Source organism: Calypte anna, chromosome 14, assembly GCF_003957555.1.
Source record: "Calypte anna isolate BGI_N300 chromosome 14, bCalAnn1_v1.p, whole genome shotgun sequence".
NCBI classification, from domain to species: domain Eukaryota; kingdom Metazoa; phylum Chordata; class Aves; order Apodiformes; family Trochilidae; genus Calypte; species Calypte anna.
The window spans coordinates 14,562,534-14,577,097 of NC_044260.1; the positions used below are offsets into that span (position 1 = coordinate 14,562,534).

The window sequence follows — 14,564 nt, forward strand, 5'->3', positions numbered from 1 at the left end:
CAGGACAGATACCCCTGAAACCCCCCCTCAGTGCCTGCTGTGACACAGCCAGGCCCCTGCCAGACTCCCGTGGGTGCAGGTGCCATTTTGAAGCTACCAGCAGCAAAAGTTTAGGGCAGTGCCACCCTCTGAGCCATCCCCATCTCCCCCCACTGCAGGGCTGCCAGCCCCACACAGCACCTCCAGCTCCAGCCCCGTAGAGCCCAGCAGGGAGCAAAACCCCAGGGCCCCAGAGCTTTGGGTGGCCAGGAGCTGTGCCAGCACTGAAGAAGCACCCTGGCTGCACAGCGTTCAGCAAAGCCATTTATTCTGCTTTCCTGCTCCCACAGATCTCCGGGTAGAAACCCACACGAGCACCCCCAGGCCCCAGAGGGAACTCAGGGTACACCAGCACCCTACGCCTGGCTGCCCAGGCTGGCAGAGGGGCTTGTTGGCAGCCCTGTCCCTGGGCCGTGCCTGCTGCACACACAGCACGGGGAGTTTAAAAAAAATAAAACGTTTTGTTCCTTAGAAAGGGAGCAGGGAGGTGACGGGGGGAGCGGCACGTCCCCGAAATCAAAGGGAGATCCTAAGGCTGCGGTGCCCACACGAGAGCTCTGCGGGGGCCCCTGGGCTGATCTGGGAAGCTTCCTAGAGTTTAATGGCCATAAAAATTCATCACTTTCCCCTGCTTCGAACCCAAACCCTCCCAGCCGGGCGGTGGAAATCGCGTGGGCAGCAACGGCAGCCAGCGACGGGTTGGAAAGGTAGAAGAAAGTCTCTCATCTCACCCACTTTTAAGGGAGGGGCGGCGGGCCGTCACTCCATGGGCTCTGCCCCCACCTGCTCCCCCCCCGCCTGCTCCCCCAGCCCCACCGCCTGCTCCCCCAGCTGCTCCGACACCGCCTGAGCCTCCAGCCCTCCCGCCTGCTCCGCCGCCTCTGCCTGCAGCCCTGCCTGGTTCTCTGCCCTCTCTGTGAACTCGTTGCCCGTTTTCCCGGGGGCCATCAGCTCGTTGCCCGCCTTCCCCGCGTGCGCGTTGCCCCCGGCGTGGTCGATGGCCGCCGGCTTCTTCGGCTTCTGCGTGGCGGCCACCGCCTCGGCCAGCTTCTCCTCGGGCACCATGTTCAGGATCTTCAGGGCAAAGAGCAGCTGGAATTTAGCGGTTCCGACGAAGGAGTTGGCCAGGAAGTTGGGCAGCCCGCCCATGCGGTCCTTCTGGGTGTAGAGGGGCACACGGACCATGCCCATCACCTGCAACGGCACCCAGAGCAGCTCAGCAGGGACCGCGGCAGCACCAGACCCCCCCCCCCCCCTGCCCCCCAACGCCCCCTCTGCCCCCACACCCTCACCCTGGCTCCCAGCCAGCCCCGACCCCGGCCACATCCAGCCCCTGCCAAATCCTGCCCAACCCGTGCCACCTCCTCGCCCTCGCCTGCCTGCCCCCAGCCCAGCTGAAGCCCCCTCCCCGCCGGCCCTGCTCTCCCTGCCCAGCCCGGCCCTGGCTCCGTTCCCCCTCCTGCCCTTTTGGAGGGATCCCGCTGCCCCAGGCCCCTACGGGGAGCCCCGCTTCCCCCTCCAGCCCCTTCCCTGCCTGGGAACACCCCGGCTCACCCCACACGTCCCCCTCGACCACACCACAGCCCAAAGGCCAACCACCTCTGCTCAGGGAGCTGCCAAAACCCACCGAGCACCTTAAGGGGGGGAGGGGAAGGGGGGGGATTCGGGGAGACCCTCACGCTGTGCCCCGGGGCGTCAGCCCGACCCAGCGACCCGGGAGGACGTCGCCTCCCTCCCAACTCGGGTTAGAGCAACACATCACCGCACCAAGCGTCGCGATTCCGGTCCAGGTCACTCAGCCCAGGGCGGGGGGAGATGCCCACCAGACGCCGCACGGACCTCACACCCGTGTCCCGAGGCTGAGCGGGGAAGCGGGGGGGGCTCTTCCCTTAGGCGGGTGCTCACGGGGACGGCCGGAGCTGGAGCTCGCTACGCTCCGGAGCCCGAGACACGACCCCGGCCAAGAGCCAGAGACCTCCTAACGCCGGCGCCCCGGGGAGGTGCAGGGCACCCGCCGCCGGGAGCTCTACGTGCGGTGCATTCCCCTCGCCGGGCTGGGCAGCCCCGCAGACCTAGGAGGGAAGCCGGGGGTAAGGCCGAGAGCTCCGCACGCCCCCTCGCCGGTGCCCCACCTCCATCCCGTGGTCTCGGGAATGCACCGCGCTGATCTCGATGGTGTGCAGCTCCTCCAGGGTCAGCTGCCTGGCGTAGAAGTGCGCGACCACGCGGTGTGGCCCCTCTGTCAGGTGCGAGCACAGATAGTCAGCTTCCGTCAGGCGCACACAGCCCAAACCCAAGCCCAGCACCCGATTCAGACCGTCCTCCAGGGACCAGTAACGGCGATCCACGAACCCCCCGGGAAAGCCCAGCAGTCCGTCAAATCGCATCTGCATCTGCAATAGAGGCGCAGGGTGTTAATGGGGCTCGGCGGGGCCCCGGGGGGGGCGAGGGAGGGCACGGCGGAAGCCCCGCGGGGGGCGAGGAGAAAGAGAAGTCGGGGGCGAGGGCGCCCCGGAGGCCGCCGCGGAGGCGGAGAAGCGCGGAGAAGCGCGGAGAAAGCCCTCACGGCCGCTCCGCCGCGTCCCGGACCGTTCACCGACACCGAGCGCTCGCCGGGGAGCCGAGGCGGCTCCGCACAGCCGGGGGGTTCCGGGGGGGCTTTCCCCCCGGGCCAAGCCTGACGCTACCGCCCTGCTCCGGAACTACCGCACAGCCGGGGCCCGCCTGCCCGCAGCCCGCCCTCCCCCCGACCCATCCCGAGGGCCCGCCCGCTCCCCCTGCTCCCAGCCCCCCTTCCACCGGCCCGGTCCCGCTGCCCCCCCCGCCCCCCGCCCGCCCCCTTCCCTCACCAGCACGGCGTAGCGCAGCGGGATGCGGCCGAACAGCATGCCCGGGTTGGGCGCGTACAGCATGGCGTGGCAGGAGTGGCTCCAGCCCGGGCCCAGCCGCATCGCCTCGTACCGCGTCAGCGGCTTCAGCTCGGGTACTCCCGGCACCCCCAGCGTGGGCAGCGGCGGCAGCGCCGCGGTTCCGGCCGGCAGGGGCCCGATGGCCGCCATCGCTCCCAGGGCCGCCATCGCCTCGCCGCCCGCTCCGGGAGAACGCTCTGCGCAGACGCGGCCAAGAGCGCCGCGCGGGGGCGGGACCGGCGGTCTCCGCAACCAATGGGATCGCGCTGAGCACCGAGTGACCAATGGGCGCCGCAGAACCTCCCGCCCGCCCTAGGCGCGGCGGCCAATGGGAGGAGGCGCTGAGGCGCGCGGCGCAAGCCATATTGGGTAAGAGCCGCGCTGAGGGGCTCGGCCAATCAGATCAAAGCCGAGCGGCACCGTGCCGAACAGCACGGCGGGAAGCCCCGCCTACCCCCTCACCCTATTGGCTGACACCCCTGTCCATCATCACTCGCCCCGCCCACACGCCCTGGTCTCTCGTTTACCTCAGGACGCTCCGTGCCCGCCCGCTCCCCTGCTCCCCGCACACACACGGCTCGGGGGCTGCTCCACGGGTTTATTACTACAAACATCGAGGGGAAAAAGGGGTGGCGAGCCCCGGGACCCGCCGCAGAAGCAGAACAAGGCACACGGCGTGGGCAGCGCCGGGCACTTTGAGGGGGGGGGGGCGGCTGGGGGTCAGCCCCGGCCCACCCGAACGGGGTGGGCCGGGGCTGACCCCCAGCCGCCCCCCCCCCCGGTCCTTTGCGACAGCGAAGCGCTGCGCTTGGTGTGTACAAAATATACAACGGTAATGTCCACCCCAAACCCCCCCGTTTGTTAAAAGAGGCTGCCGGCTCTCTCTCTCTGTGCCCACACCGCCAAGAGACATGCACGTCTTTTTGTTGTGTTTTTTTTTAAAAAAGAAAAGAAACCAAAAAGCTGAAAACCCCCAAAGGGCCGGGCTGCTGGATCTTGAGGAGGTTTTGTGCTGGGAGGAAAGAGGGGGGGGAGGAAAAGGAATCTGGGGGTCCGGCCCCGCTCATGAGAGGCTTTGCTCGTCCTCCAGGTGAAGACGTGTCTGCTCGAAGAGAAGGGGCTGCGTGGGGCTGCTGGTGCCTCGGCCAGGGTGAGTTTTGGTGAAGTCTGATGAGCCTGAAAGAGGAAAAAGGGATTTGGGTTCAGCCTTAGAGCTAAAGAGAACAACACCCCCCCTGCCACCCCCTGAGACAAGGCTGGAGCCCACCAACTGCATCCCTCTGCCAGAGATGGGATGTGGGATACTGGTGCCCAGCAGGCAGCAGAGCCCTGGCTCAGGTGGGGGTTTCTGCTGCCCTGCCTGGGGTCCTGGCACTGGGGGGGACAGCAGGGACCCCCTGTGGGTGCAGGATGAATGGGAACGGAGCTGGGACACAGCCAGAAAGTGCAGGTTAGGTGGTTTGCTGCCCCCTCCTTCCCTGATCGCCAGGATCAGTCCCATCCTTGCTCTCTCCCAGCCCTCCCCAGAGGGCTCCTGCTGCCCCCACACGCCAGCCACGGGGAGGAAGAACGAGAAGACATACCAGCTTACTCCTCTATACCAATAGAGCAGGAATCGGGACCCAGTGCTGCCCAAGACAGGAGGGAGGAAGGCAGACAGAGAGGGAAGGAGACATTAGAGAGGTGCTCAGAGCAGGCTGTGACTCTACAGAAGAAAACAGGCTGCAACAACAGTGGTCAGGGGGAGGACAGCACGGTGTCCCAGGGTCCCCATGGCCCTTCCTGCTGTGCCACAGCAGCACAGAGCTGTCCCCTGCCCCCTGACAGCTCAGCCTCAGAGCCCGGCCCTGGTGGTTCTGATGGTTCCCCAGGAGCACGGGCTGGGGGCAGGCACTGGAAGCCACTGTCACATAAAGGGTGCCACCGAGTGGCACTGTAGCCCAGAGAGAGGCAGGGAGGGGAAGGACAGAGATAAAAAGGGTGAGGGGGGAGAAAAGAGAAGGGGACACAGGTTACCTCTGTTATCCCTCCTCACCCACAGCTCCTCTCAGGGAGGAAGCAGCTCCAGGCAGTCCCTGTCCCATCCCAAGGGACAAGCAGCCCGGGCAGCACAGGCTGCCTGCAGGCAGGAACACAGCCTCCCCCTGCACGCCTTGGGCCCCTGGGCCATCACCCGGCGGGGCAGGAGTCAGCAGAGTGCCTCAGCCCCGCGGCACACACTACCTGGCAGGCAGACATCCACCGCGGGCTCACTCTCCGGCTGGGTCAGCCCCCGCCGCTCCCCGCAGCCCCCGTCCTGCAGCACGTCCTCCACCGAGGGTGGGCGGTGACCTGCAGAGAGCACAGTCCCTCAGTCCTTCAGCCCCTCAGCCCTTCAGCCCCTCAGTCCCTCAGTCCTTCAGCCCCTCAGTCCCTCAGCCCCTCAGTCCCTCAGCCCTTCAGCCCTTCATCCCCTCAGTCCCTCAGCCCCTCAGCCCCCCGCCCAGCTCTGCAGGAGGGGCTGAAATCTTCCTCCTCAGGAAGCTCCCCCGGGGGCCGGGCACCCCCAGCCCCGCGCAGAGGTTTCGGGTGAGCCGGGCAGGCTGAGCTGGGTGGTGGTGCCAAAGGGTCAGCTCTGCACCCAGCATCCCCTCCCACCCTGTTCCCATCCCCTCTGGAGTGACCCGTCCCAAGGACACTGGGACACATCCTGCTGGGGTTGTTGATTCTGTTCCTCTGCTTCCCAGGAGAAGCTGGGGGGATACCAGGGGCTGGTGAAGCACAGCAGCTCAAGAGATGGGTTTGTGGGGCTGGCAGTGTCTGAACTCCTGTGTTCCCTCCCCAGCTGTCCCTGGGAACACCACCCCAGCAGAGCTGGACACCAAGATAAAGTCTGTCCCCATGGCCAAGTGCACACTCACCCTGCTGCAACGACGAGGCCTCCTCTATCTCTTCCTCAGGCACACTCTGTAAGAAGGAACACCAGAGGTTATTCCCAGCAGGCTGGGGGTCCTGCTGCCCTTGTCCCCTCCTCTGGCTCTCTCCAGTGAGCTGGGCTGGGGCCTTGTGTCCCTGAGTGAGCAGGGGCTGCACATCAGTCCTGTGGCATCACAGCCCAGGGCAAAGGAGGTCTGCAGGAAACAGGGGTGGGTGCTGGAAGCCAAAGGCCAAACTTGGGTCAGCTCTGCTGTGCCTGCAGCCAGGTGGCTTTCAAACCCCCCAGCCCCCAGAGACACAGCAGAGACACAGCCACAGCCTTCCCCGTGGAGCCCAACAAGTAAATGAAGGCAGCAGAGACCACGCTAACGAGGCTGCTCATGCTAACGAGCTCTGCTTCACCCTGCCACTGAGGAAGCCACGGCACCTCCTGTCCCTCCCCCCTAGAGCCCTGGCTCAGAGCAGCCTCCCCAGCAGAGCACACTCACTTCTGGAGGGTTGGTCTCCCTGAGGCCCAGCTCACCCCCCCCCAGAGCTGGCTGTGAGTCCGAGTCCTCGGAGAGCTTCTCTTCATCCTCCTCGTGGATTGGGGACGAGGGAGAGCGGAGTGTGCTGTGGGAAGAGAAACTCTGCTTGCAAGGAGCTGCAGCACTGCAGGCCCTGATGGATTTGGTGACAGCAGCTCAAGCTGTCACCACCTCTGCTCTGTCCCTCCACCAGCAGCACAAGCAGGAGCTCAAACTCTGGAGCTAAATTTCACCAGGGCCCTCTAGTATCAGCTACACAGAGAACAGCAGCAGAGGCAAGAGGCAAGCAGGGCTCCAGCCACGTGGAAAGCAAGAGGCTTGGGTCCCACACTCACACTTCAGAGGCTCCTTCCCAGGGGGAAATGTGGAATGGAGCACAGAGGATGCCAGGAACAAGCCCAGTGGGAGCCCATGTACAGCCCCACAGGGAGAGGGAAAGGGCACTGCCTGCTCTGTGGCACCCACACCTACACCCCCCAGCATGAGCTGACAGAAGAGGCTTCAGTCAACAACTCCAGGATCTCAACTCAGCATCCTGTGCTCTGCAACTCAGGTCACTTCTCTCCCTGTTTTACTTCTGGGGAACTTCACGGAAAGGTGGAATCCAACAAGGTCTGGATGCCAAACACAAACTGAGGGACTAACTGCATCAAAAGGAAACGTTTCCATCCAGAGTCTGGATTAACTTCTCCTCATTAAAAACCCTCTTTCTTTTGGTGCCAAGCCCTCAGGGTGTGCAGGAGGAGTGGACCTGCCCATCCCCATGCTGACCTGTCTGGAGATTTGCTCCTCTTGCCCTTTTGGTGGCTGCTCTCCACAGTTCTGTCCATCCCGACGTGGGGCCGGGCTGCAGGTGGCATCCCATCCACCACCCCAGAGTAGGTGACTTCATCATAGAGAGGAGCTGATGGGATGGAGGGGGAAACTGAGCGCAGGCCATTCAGTGCTTCCAGCAGGGAGATGGGCTCATAGCCCGGGGGGATGTTGTCAGAGCTCTGTGGGGGAGACACACAGGGGGGGTTAAGACACCCTCACCAGGCTGGAAGCCCCCTTGGGAAGGAGAGGCTCTGCTGCACCCCAAACTGCACCTCCCACGCTGTGCTCCCCACAGCCACCTCTCCAGAGAGCCTCAGCCTCCTGCCCTGGCAGCAGCCACACATTCCCCCTGGGCTCTATCTGCTGATGCTTCAGGCAAGATTCCAGAGCAAAGCTTGAGAGCCCTCAGCGAGCTGGGTACTCCACCTGCCCTACTGTGAGGAGCCAGACAAGGAGGGTGAGAAAGCAGGCTCCTAACAAAGCTGCTAGGAAATACACTTGGATTTCTTCCTCCTTAGAAGTTCCTCCGATGGCTCAGAGACCTTTCCCAACAAACATCCCCCTTCTGCTGCACACCCTGGTGCATTTCACAGCAGCACAGAGTCCCTGAGGGAGCTGCAGGAAGGCAGAACAAGTGCACCAGCTGAGGGCTGCTCCTCAGAGCCTGCACACTCCCACTTCTCCTGTGGAGCCAGCTGCTGAAGCTGTCCCTGAAGCTGCCCCTGAAGCTGTCCCTCTGCACAGGCACCTCTGCTAAAAGGCAGGAGACAGACCACAGAACCACTGACCCTCCTGGGGAGGGAAAAGCAACACCAATTCCCATCCCCTCTTTAGCTCACTAAGCTGGCAAAGGGATCCTTCTGAAGGCATGAAACCAACGCTGGTTTAACTCCAAAAGCCCTCCTGATCCCCAGGGCTCCCAGCTGCTGCCATCTGCAGGCGGTGGGACCAAAAGCCATCTCCACAAACATTCCAGCTGCAGACAGCAGCTCCGAGGTGCTGGTTTGTGGGTAGGAAAGTCAGGAAGGCAAAACCCCCTGGCTCGTGTTTGGGATGTTTCCTCCTGGCTGTGAAGACCAAGGCCTGAGGGTTCACAGGCTGTGGTGGCAGCTCAGAGCCTGGAGGGCTCAGGATTTCTCAGCCTGGCTACAAGTTACTGAGGTTCCCAACAGCCCTGAAAGCCACAGCTCTCTCCTCAGATCCCGACCTCTACACCTCCCCTAGAGGCCCCTGCTCCAGCAAGGACAGACAGAGGGTACAAAAAGACCCCTCCTGGTCTGGGGCCCTCCCTCACTTTTCCTGTTCTTGGCTCCTGGTGCCCTCCAGAGCCATTTCTGCTGTTCCCAGCACAGCATTCCAGCTACAGGCTCACTCCAGCTCAGTGAGTGCCCAACAGGAGAAGCTCCATCCTTGTGTAAAACCATTCCAGCCCCAGCAGGCAGTGCTCCTGACTGCCAGACCTGCTCCCTCCTCTGTGTCCCAGCACTGGGCTGGAAACCATGACCAAGATGTGCCCAAGCCAGACTGCCACGGGGATGAGACAAGTGCGAGGAAGCTTCAGGGAGAGCCAAGGGGACAGCAGCTTGCCCACACTCCTACAGAAACATCTTGGCCAGGCCCAGGACCTGGGGACAACCCCTGAGAGTCAGCACCAGAGCCTTGGGACAAGCTGCTTCCATCTTGCTGATTCCCCAGCAGATAACAAGGGAGTGAGTGATGGTCTGTGCAGGGTGTGTGTGCCACCAACCAGGGGGACAGCACCTGGGGTGTTGCAGCTCGTGCAGGGGCACAGATCAAACCCAGCCTGTGAGACAGCCCTGGTGTGTGTGTGTGACAGGTCCACGTGCTGGTGACACTGCTGGCAAAGAATTGTTGCAGGAGCAAACCAAGGCCACTTACTGTTCCCCTTCTAGGCTTCCTGCTGGGCAGGGTGACAGTGCCCACTTTGAGGGGTTTAAAGGGACACTGCCAAGAGAAAACCATGTTGTAAGGAAGGTGTTTCTTGAGGTCAGTGACAGGAAGAGCCACACAGCTCTAAACCCTCCCCTTTCCCCAGCTCCCACTCTGCCATGCTCAGAGGCTGCCACTTTTCTGCTGGGACAGACCCCGAGAAGACTTCCCAGGCTGAGGTTTCTGTGGATTTGTTTCCTCCAGAAGACAGGAGGCTGACAGCAGTCACACTGCCAAACCCCAGGAGGGCTGAGAGGCTGCACTGCTCAGGAGACCCTTGCACCAGGGCCTGAGAGCCCCTCCTGAGGTCCTGGGGACATCAGCCTGCAGGCTGAGCAACTCGTGTGTGCACAACCTGCCAGCCCCGGCTGAGAGCAGCACCCAGGCTGTGTCCCTGGGCTGGGGAGGTACTTACAGAGTGCTCATCGTGGTCAACGCTCTGTGCCAAGACAGGGCTGAAGGACACTGGTGACAGAGCCCCTGGCTTCTTCCTCACAGCCCGGATCTGCAGCAGGGCACGGAAGGCTAGGAGAGAGCAGCAGGCAGGTGAGCACAGAGCCACAGCTCCTCAGCCTCCTGCAGGATCACCAGGGGATGGGAGAGCTCCCAGGCAGCTGGGGAGCAGGACTGTACAGCACACAAAGCCAAGCACCATGGGCTGGCTTCTGGGGATCAGTCTGTGCTGGGGAAGAGCACAGGGGGTCTGAGCAAAGCCCTCCTGCAGGGTGCAGGGATTGAGGGGAATCCAGGGACTGAGGGGAATCCCGGGAAGCAGCGGGTGTCCCGGGCTGTGCAGACACTCACGCAGCCTGCAGATGGGGCAGTTGTTGGCCTGGTAGCGCAGGGTGTCGGCACAGGAGTTGCAGAGGCAGAGGTGCCTGCAGGGCAGGATCAGGGTGTCCCGCAGGTCTGACAGGCACACCACGCACTCGTTGCTGTTGTCGCTGTTCTCGTCATCCGAGGGCTGCAAGGAGAGGCAAGGAAGGGCTGTGACGAACTGCCAAGGCACTCTGGAGCCTGGGGAAAATTCCCACCCAAAAGACCCCGGGAGAGCTGGCGTCCTGCTGCTGCAGCTCCCAGAGGGGTTTCTGACACAGAGCAGGCTCCAGCCCTGCCACAGAAACCCCTTCCCCCGGGGCTCTGCTCTGAGCTGACTGCAGGCAGAGGGGAGGACACTGTCCCCTGAGGGATGGCAGAGCTGTCCCCACACCCCAGAGCCAGGCTGCCCACAGAGGGAGCACCTTGGAGGCAGTGATCCCCCCAGCTGAGGGGCATCATGCCCAGGGTCCTGCCTGCCAGCCCAGGGCTAGCAGAGGGCAGACCACGGGCAACCCTGGGGCAAACAGGACACACAGCAGCTGCTGCCACATCCACACCCAGCCTGACAACTATGGCAGCAGAAGTCTGCAAGCCAGCCTGCCCCATCACATGCCCTCCCCATCTATTCTGGGAGGCAGGGAGGGCAGGATTTCTGCCTTCCCATTCATTTGGTTTGCAGAGTATACTGGGAAGAACAAAAATGGCCCTGGGCTACTTGTCTGATGGGCCACAAATCCGTGACTGCTGCTCAAGAGAACCATCACAAGACCACAGAGGACCCAAACAGAAGCCTCTTAAAAAACACCCCGTGGAGGACAAATCTTTGGGATGACTTCTCCCTCCTGCCTCTCTGGGCAGTACCTGTTGGCACGGACAGACAGCTCACAGCTTTGGGCAGGACACTGCAGTGCTCGGAGAGGAAATCCTGCTTGTCTTGCTCTTTGCCTCCTCCTCTGCTTGCCAGCCCTGCACTGCACACACCAGACACTCTGCTCCACAGCCCAGGTGGCAGCAAAGGGCAGCTCTGGGTAAGGCTCAAGTCAGCATAAAACCTGCACAGGGCTATGCAGCAAGCTGGGGTCCAGCAGAAGCTCCAGCAGAAGATGGGCAATGTTTCTGGTGAGATTTGCACCCTTCAGTGGTGCTGTGCCCCCTGTTCCTGAGGCATGCAGGCTGCTCACTGGCCCCTGCCAAGCCCTCAGTTCCTGCAGTGCCACAGAACGTGCAGTCCCTCAATTAGAAAACAAAACAACCAAATCCAAAACCCCCTCAACAAACAGGAGAGGATGAAGGAGCCCCAGGAATAAAGCACAGACACACCAGGCACAACTGCCTGGACTGCATGGAGGCAGAGACACCAGAAGAAAGGTTTTGGAGGAGCTTGGGAGGCAATCCTCATTTACAGTCAACGAGGGGGAAAATAATAATACTCTTGGCTGCAGAGAGTGGGAAGCAGCCAGAGTGGCCAACAGCCCCAGGACACCCAGAGCAGCAGCTGACACAGCCCCACTGTCTCTCTGAGCCCTAAAGATCAGTGCTCTGCCCCAGGGGACACTGATGTCCTTCTCTCCCAGCAATTCCAGTCCCAGAGAACATCTTGGGAGCCTCATGCTACCCAAAGTGACCTCAGCACAACTCCACTGATCGTAGCAGTGAGAATCTGCCAGTCCTGGGCTTTGCCAGTGCCTACAGAGACTTCACAGCCATGCTGGGAAGAACTCCACATTGCCAAGAACTGCCAAGTGCCAGAGCTGAGCTGAAGAGCAGAAGGTGCAGGCTGGAAACAGAGGAGCAGCAGGAGCCTCCTGAGCACCTTTACCTTGGTCTCTTGGTTGTTCTTGTTCTCAATGCCATAGATCTCCTGCAGCAGGTAGCTCACCCGGTCCACCTGGGGAAGGAAGAAGACTCCAGCTGGAATGGCAGCTGCTCTGCCACTGCTGCTTTGGGAACACCTCCCCTCCCTCCCTCCCTCCCTCCCTGTGCCAAGATGTCCATGTCACACTCCTGGCAGCTGGCTCCCCCAGAGCCACACCAAAACATTAACAGCAACAAATGCTGCAAAGGGGCTGTGGGAGAATGAGTCTCTGCCTGCTCAGAAAGTGGTGCTCACCCCCCTGGCCTGAGCAGGGAGCCCAACTGACCTGTCTGGCACTGTCAAAAACCATCTAAGCTGCAAGCACTCTGCTGGCCTCAGGGATCAAGAAGGAACATGCACCCCCAGGGCAAACAAGGCAGAGGTGATCAGCCTTCCCCAGGCCCTTCCTCTTGACTTCCTTCCCCCCAGATGAAATCCCATTCATCTCTGGAAGCTCAGGAGAGGTGCTGTGCCAACAGCTTGTAACTGGCACATCCCTGGCTGCACAGCACAGCACGTTCCTCTTCATCACCTGGAGCATGAAGTCAAGCTGCTGGAGACAGACAAACCAGCCCACAGCACGAGGAGCACTCGAGGGACAATATTAGTGCAAGGTCATTCATTACCACCTCCCTCCAGGCCCTAAATTGGGGTGCATGGTGGCAGAAACTGCCCCAGATTGCAGAGTGCTGTACTGCAGATGTGTACTCTGTACCTCTGTGCTCTCAGGGGTACCCAGGCTACCTCAGTTTCCTTGGCACTCTGTGTTCCTCTAGCAAGAGCTTCCTATTTTAAAAGCCACGAGACAGAACACATTACTTTTTACAAACTGCCAATAAAATAAAAGTACCCACACCCAAAGAGTGAGTGGGAAGGTTCCAGGCTCTGCCCGTGAAGACAGACCAGCACATCCTGCTTCCCTGCAGGACTCAGCCAACCACACTGGGGAAGGGTGGGAACTTCCCTGGAGAGCACTCAGAAGAAGACAGCCCTCCCTCTGGGGAGCCAGGGGTGCTGGATGCAGCACGGGACAGACTGCAGAGAGGAAACAGGTACTCACAATCTGCTTCTGCTTCAAGGGCTTCACGGAAAAGCTGCCATCAACGTGCTGGTGAGGAAAACCAGGAAATGTCCTCAGTACCTCAGGTGTGCAAATAACCACAGCCCCTGAGCACTGCTGGGGAGAGGAAGGGGGCACAGCACAACGGGGAGAGGCTGGAGGGCCATGGTTCCCAGCAGGGCCACTGGGACAGGGGCTGGGAGTGCTCCTCATCTGCTCCAGTGCTCAGCAAGAGGGACTGGGCTTAAGTTAAAGCTGCTGATGTGGGTCAGAACACACAGAAACCCATCTGATGCTTTCAGGTTGCAAACACTTTGCCAGCCAGACTTTGTTAACACCCTAAATACCAGCCAGGTACAGAGGGCAGCAGCTGGATTTAGGGACTTCAAAACAGCAACACTTCAAAAGCTGAAATTATTCTAAGGATGGGGAAGGTATTTTAATCAACCAGGGAAGAGAAGGAACTCAACAAGCACTTAGCTCTCTGACGTTTTAATAAAGATTTTTATCTTGTTTTAAGCATTCTGTAGAAGATGAGAAGGGCTGGCCCCACCACCCAGCATCTCCTCCTCACTGCACAGACCATAAAAGAAGGGAAGCACTTTCAGTCCTTGAGCTCAGACCTCTCCAACTGCCAAGAGCAGAACTTCCTACAGGGCCACTGCTCAAGCAGCCTTTTTAACACAGGAAAACTCATTTTCTTCAGATATTAAATCCAGTGAAAAAGCAACCTAGAGTCTCTCCCAGCCCTGGGGCTTCCTTAGCACTGACTGCTTCCTGTGCCCTCTGACTCAGTCTGTCATCATCCAGGAGGGACAGAGCAAGCTGTGTCACCTGGCTCAGGGATCCAGCAGGAAGCAAGCAGATCAAGAAGCAGAAGGCAGTGCAGATGCCAGGCTGAAGTGTTGGTAAGTTCTAGCAGCACAGCCCTGCTGCTGCTGCCCTCTGCATTCCCAGCCCTGCTCTTGCCTCACTCAGCACGTCACTATCAGCATCTCTTAGCCCAGGGTGTGTGTGCAGTACTGTCACAACCAGAAACAACCTGGATCTTGCAACTCTTCCCAAGGTCCAATTATCATGGGAAGAGATTTTGTGGTTAAGGCTTGGCCTGACCCTGCAGGCAGAGGTCAGCTACACCAACCATGCCTGGTGCTCACAGTCTTTATGCAGGGTGTATCCCACTTCTTGGCTCTGCAGGTGCTTACTGTAAGCTAAGGCCAAGCCATGGTGCAGGAGGGCCTGGGCACAGCACATCTGGTGCTGCAGAGAGGCCCTGGAACACTGCAGGGCAGCAGCCATGGGCACAACATCAGGGCCACTCGGGCACACCCTCTCCTCATGCACAGGAAACCCCAGCTACAATTAGCTGAGTGACCAGCTCCAGTACAAATGATAATTACAGGATGCAGAGGAGCTGCTGCAACCAATTATTGGTACTGCAATAGCACTGGGAGCCCCAGTCAGGGGCCAGGACTTGACTGTGCTCAGTGTTCCACAAATACAAACTAATAACCCACAGAAACATTTACATACACAGGGCAGGGACAGAGAAGGGAGGACAAAAGAACTCAGTTACCTTTTCAAACGCAGCCAGAAGGACGTGGGCATGACCTGTCACCTCAACCACCACTGCAGCAGGAGAAAGAGCAGTCTTGGTTAGGCCGTGAGAATGG

The 14,564-nt window shown here is 60.8% G+C and overlaps 2 protein-coding genes across 6 annotated transcripts in view; both read right to left on the reverse strand.

Moving 5' to 3' along the window:
* Positions 1 to 283: 283 nt before the first annotated feature.
* NUDT16L1 (nudix hydrolase 16 like 1) lies at positions 284 to 3,147 on the reverse strand. 3 transcript variants are annotated; one of them, XM_030459893.1, is made up of 4 exons: positions 2,889 to 3,122; positions 2,357 to 2,432; positions 2,172 to 2,278; positions 284 to 1,233 (listed from the first exon to the last, which is right to left on the reverse strand). In XM_030459893.1, exons 1-4 carry the CDS (start codon positions 3,114 to 3,116, stop codon positions 799 to 801), a joined length of 846 nt encoding a protein of 281 aa, XP_030315753.1. In that variant the 5' UTR covers positions 3,117 to 3,122; the 3' UTR covers positions 284 to 798. The 3 variants fall into 3 exon arrangements, with proteins under 3 accessions (XP_030315753.1, XP_030315752.1, XP_030315754.1); XM_030459892.1 differs by having other exon boundaries at positions 2,172 to 2,432; positions 2,889 to 3,147; XM_030459894.1 differs by lacking the exons at positions 2,172 to 2,278; positions 2,357 to 2,432 and having other exon boundaries at positions 2,889 to 3,127.
* Positions 3,148 to 3,879: 732 nt separating this feature from the next.
* Positions 3,880 to 14,564, reverse strand: part of MGRN1 (mahogunin ring finger 1) — a 31,649-nt gene continuing 20,964 nt past the window's right edge. Inside the window, exons 7-17 of one of the 3 annotated variants that reach the window (XM_030459489.1) lie at positions 14,468 to 14,520; positions 12,892 to 12,939; positions 11,796 to 11,864; positions 9,962 to 10,121; positions 9,573 to 9,682; positions 7,163 to 7,386; positions 6,353 to 6,476; positions 5,849 to 5,894; positions 5,172 to 5,279; positions 4,532 to 4,543; positions 3,880 to 4,124 (exon numbers count right to left, since the gene is read on the reverse strand). In XM_030459489.1, coding sequence (XP_030315349.1) covers positions 4,536 to 4,543; positions 5,172 to 5,279; positions 5,849 to 5,894; positions 6,353 to 6,476; positions 7,163 to 7,386; positions 9,573 to 9,682; positions 9,962 to 10,121; positions 11,796 to 11,864; positions 12,892 to 12,939; positions 14,468 to 14,520 — 950 coding nt within the window. In that variant the 3' untranslated portion in view covers positions 3,880 to 4,124; positions 4,532 to 4,535. Of the gene's footprint in view, positions 4,125 to 4,531; positions 4,577 to 5,171; positions 5,280 to 5,848; positions 5,895 to 6,352; positions 6,477 to 7,162; positions 7,387 to 9,572; positions 9,683 to 9,961; positions 10,122 to 11,795; positions 11,865 to 12,891; positions 12,940 to 14,467; positions 14,521 to 14,564 lie in introns of all 3 variants that reach the window. The other 2 variants (XM_030459488.1, XM_030459487.1) reach the window with 2 other exon arrangements.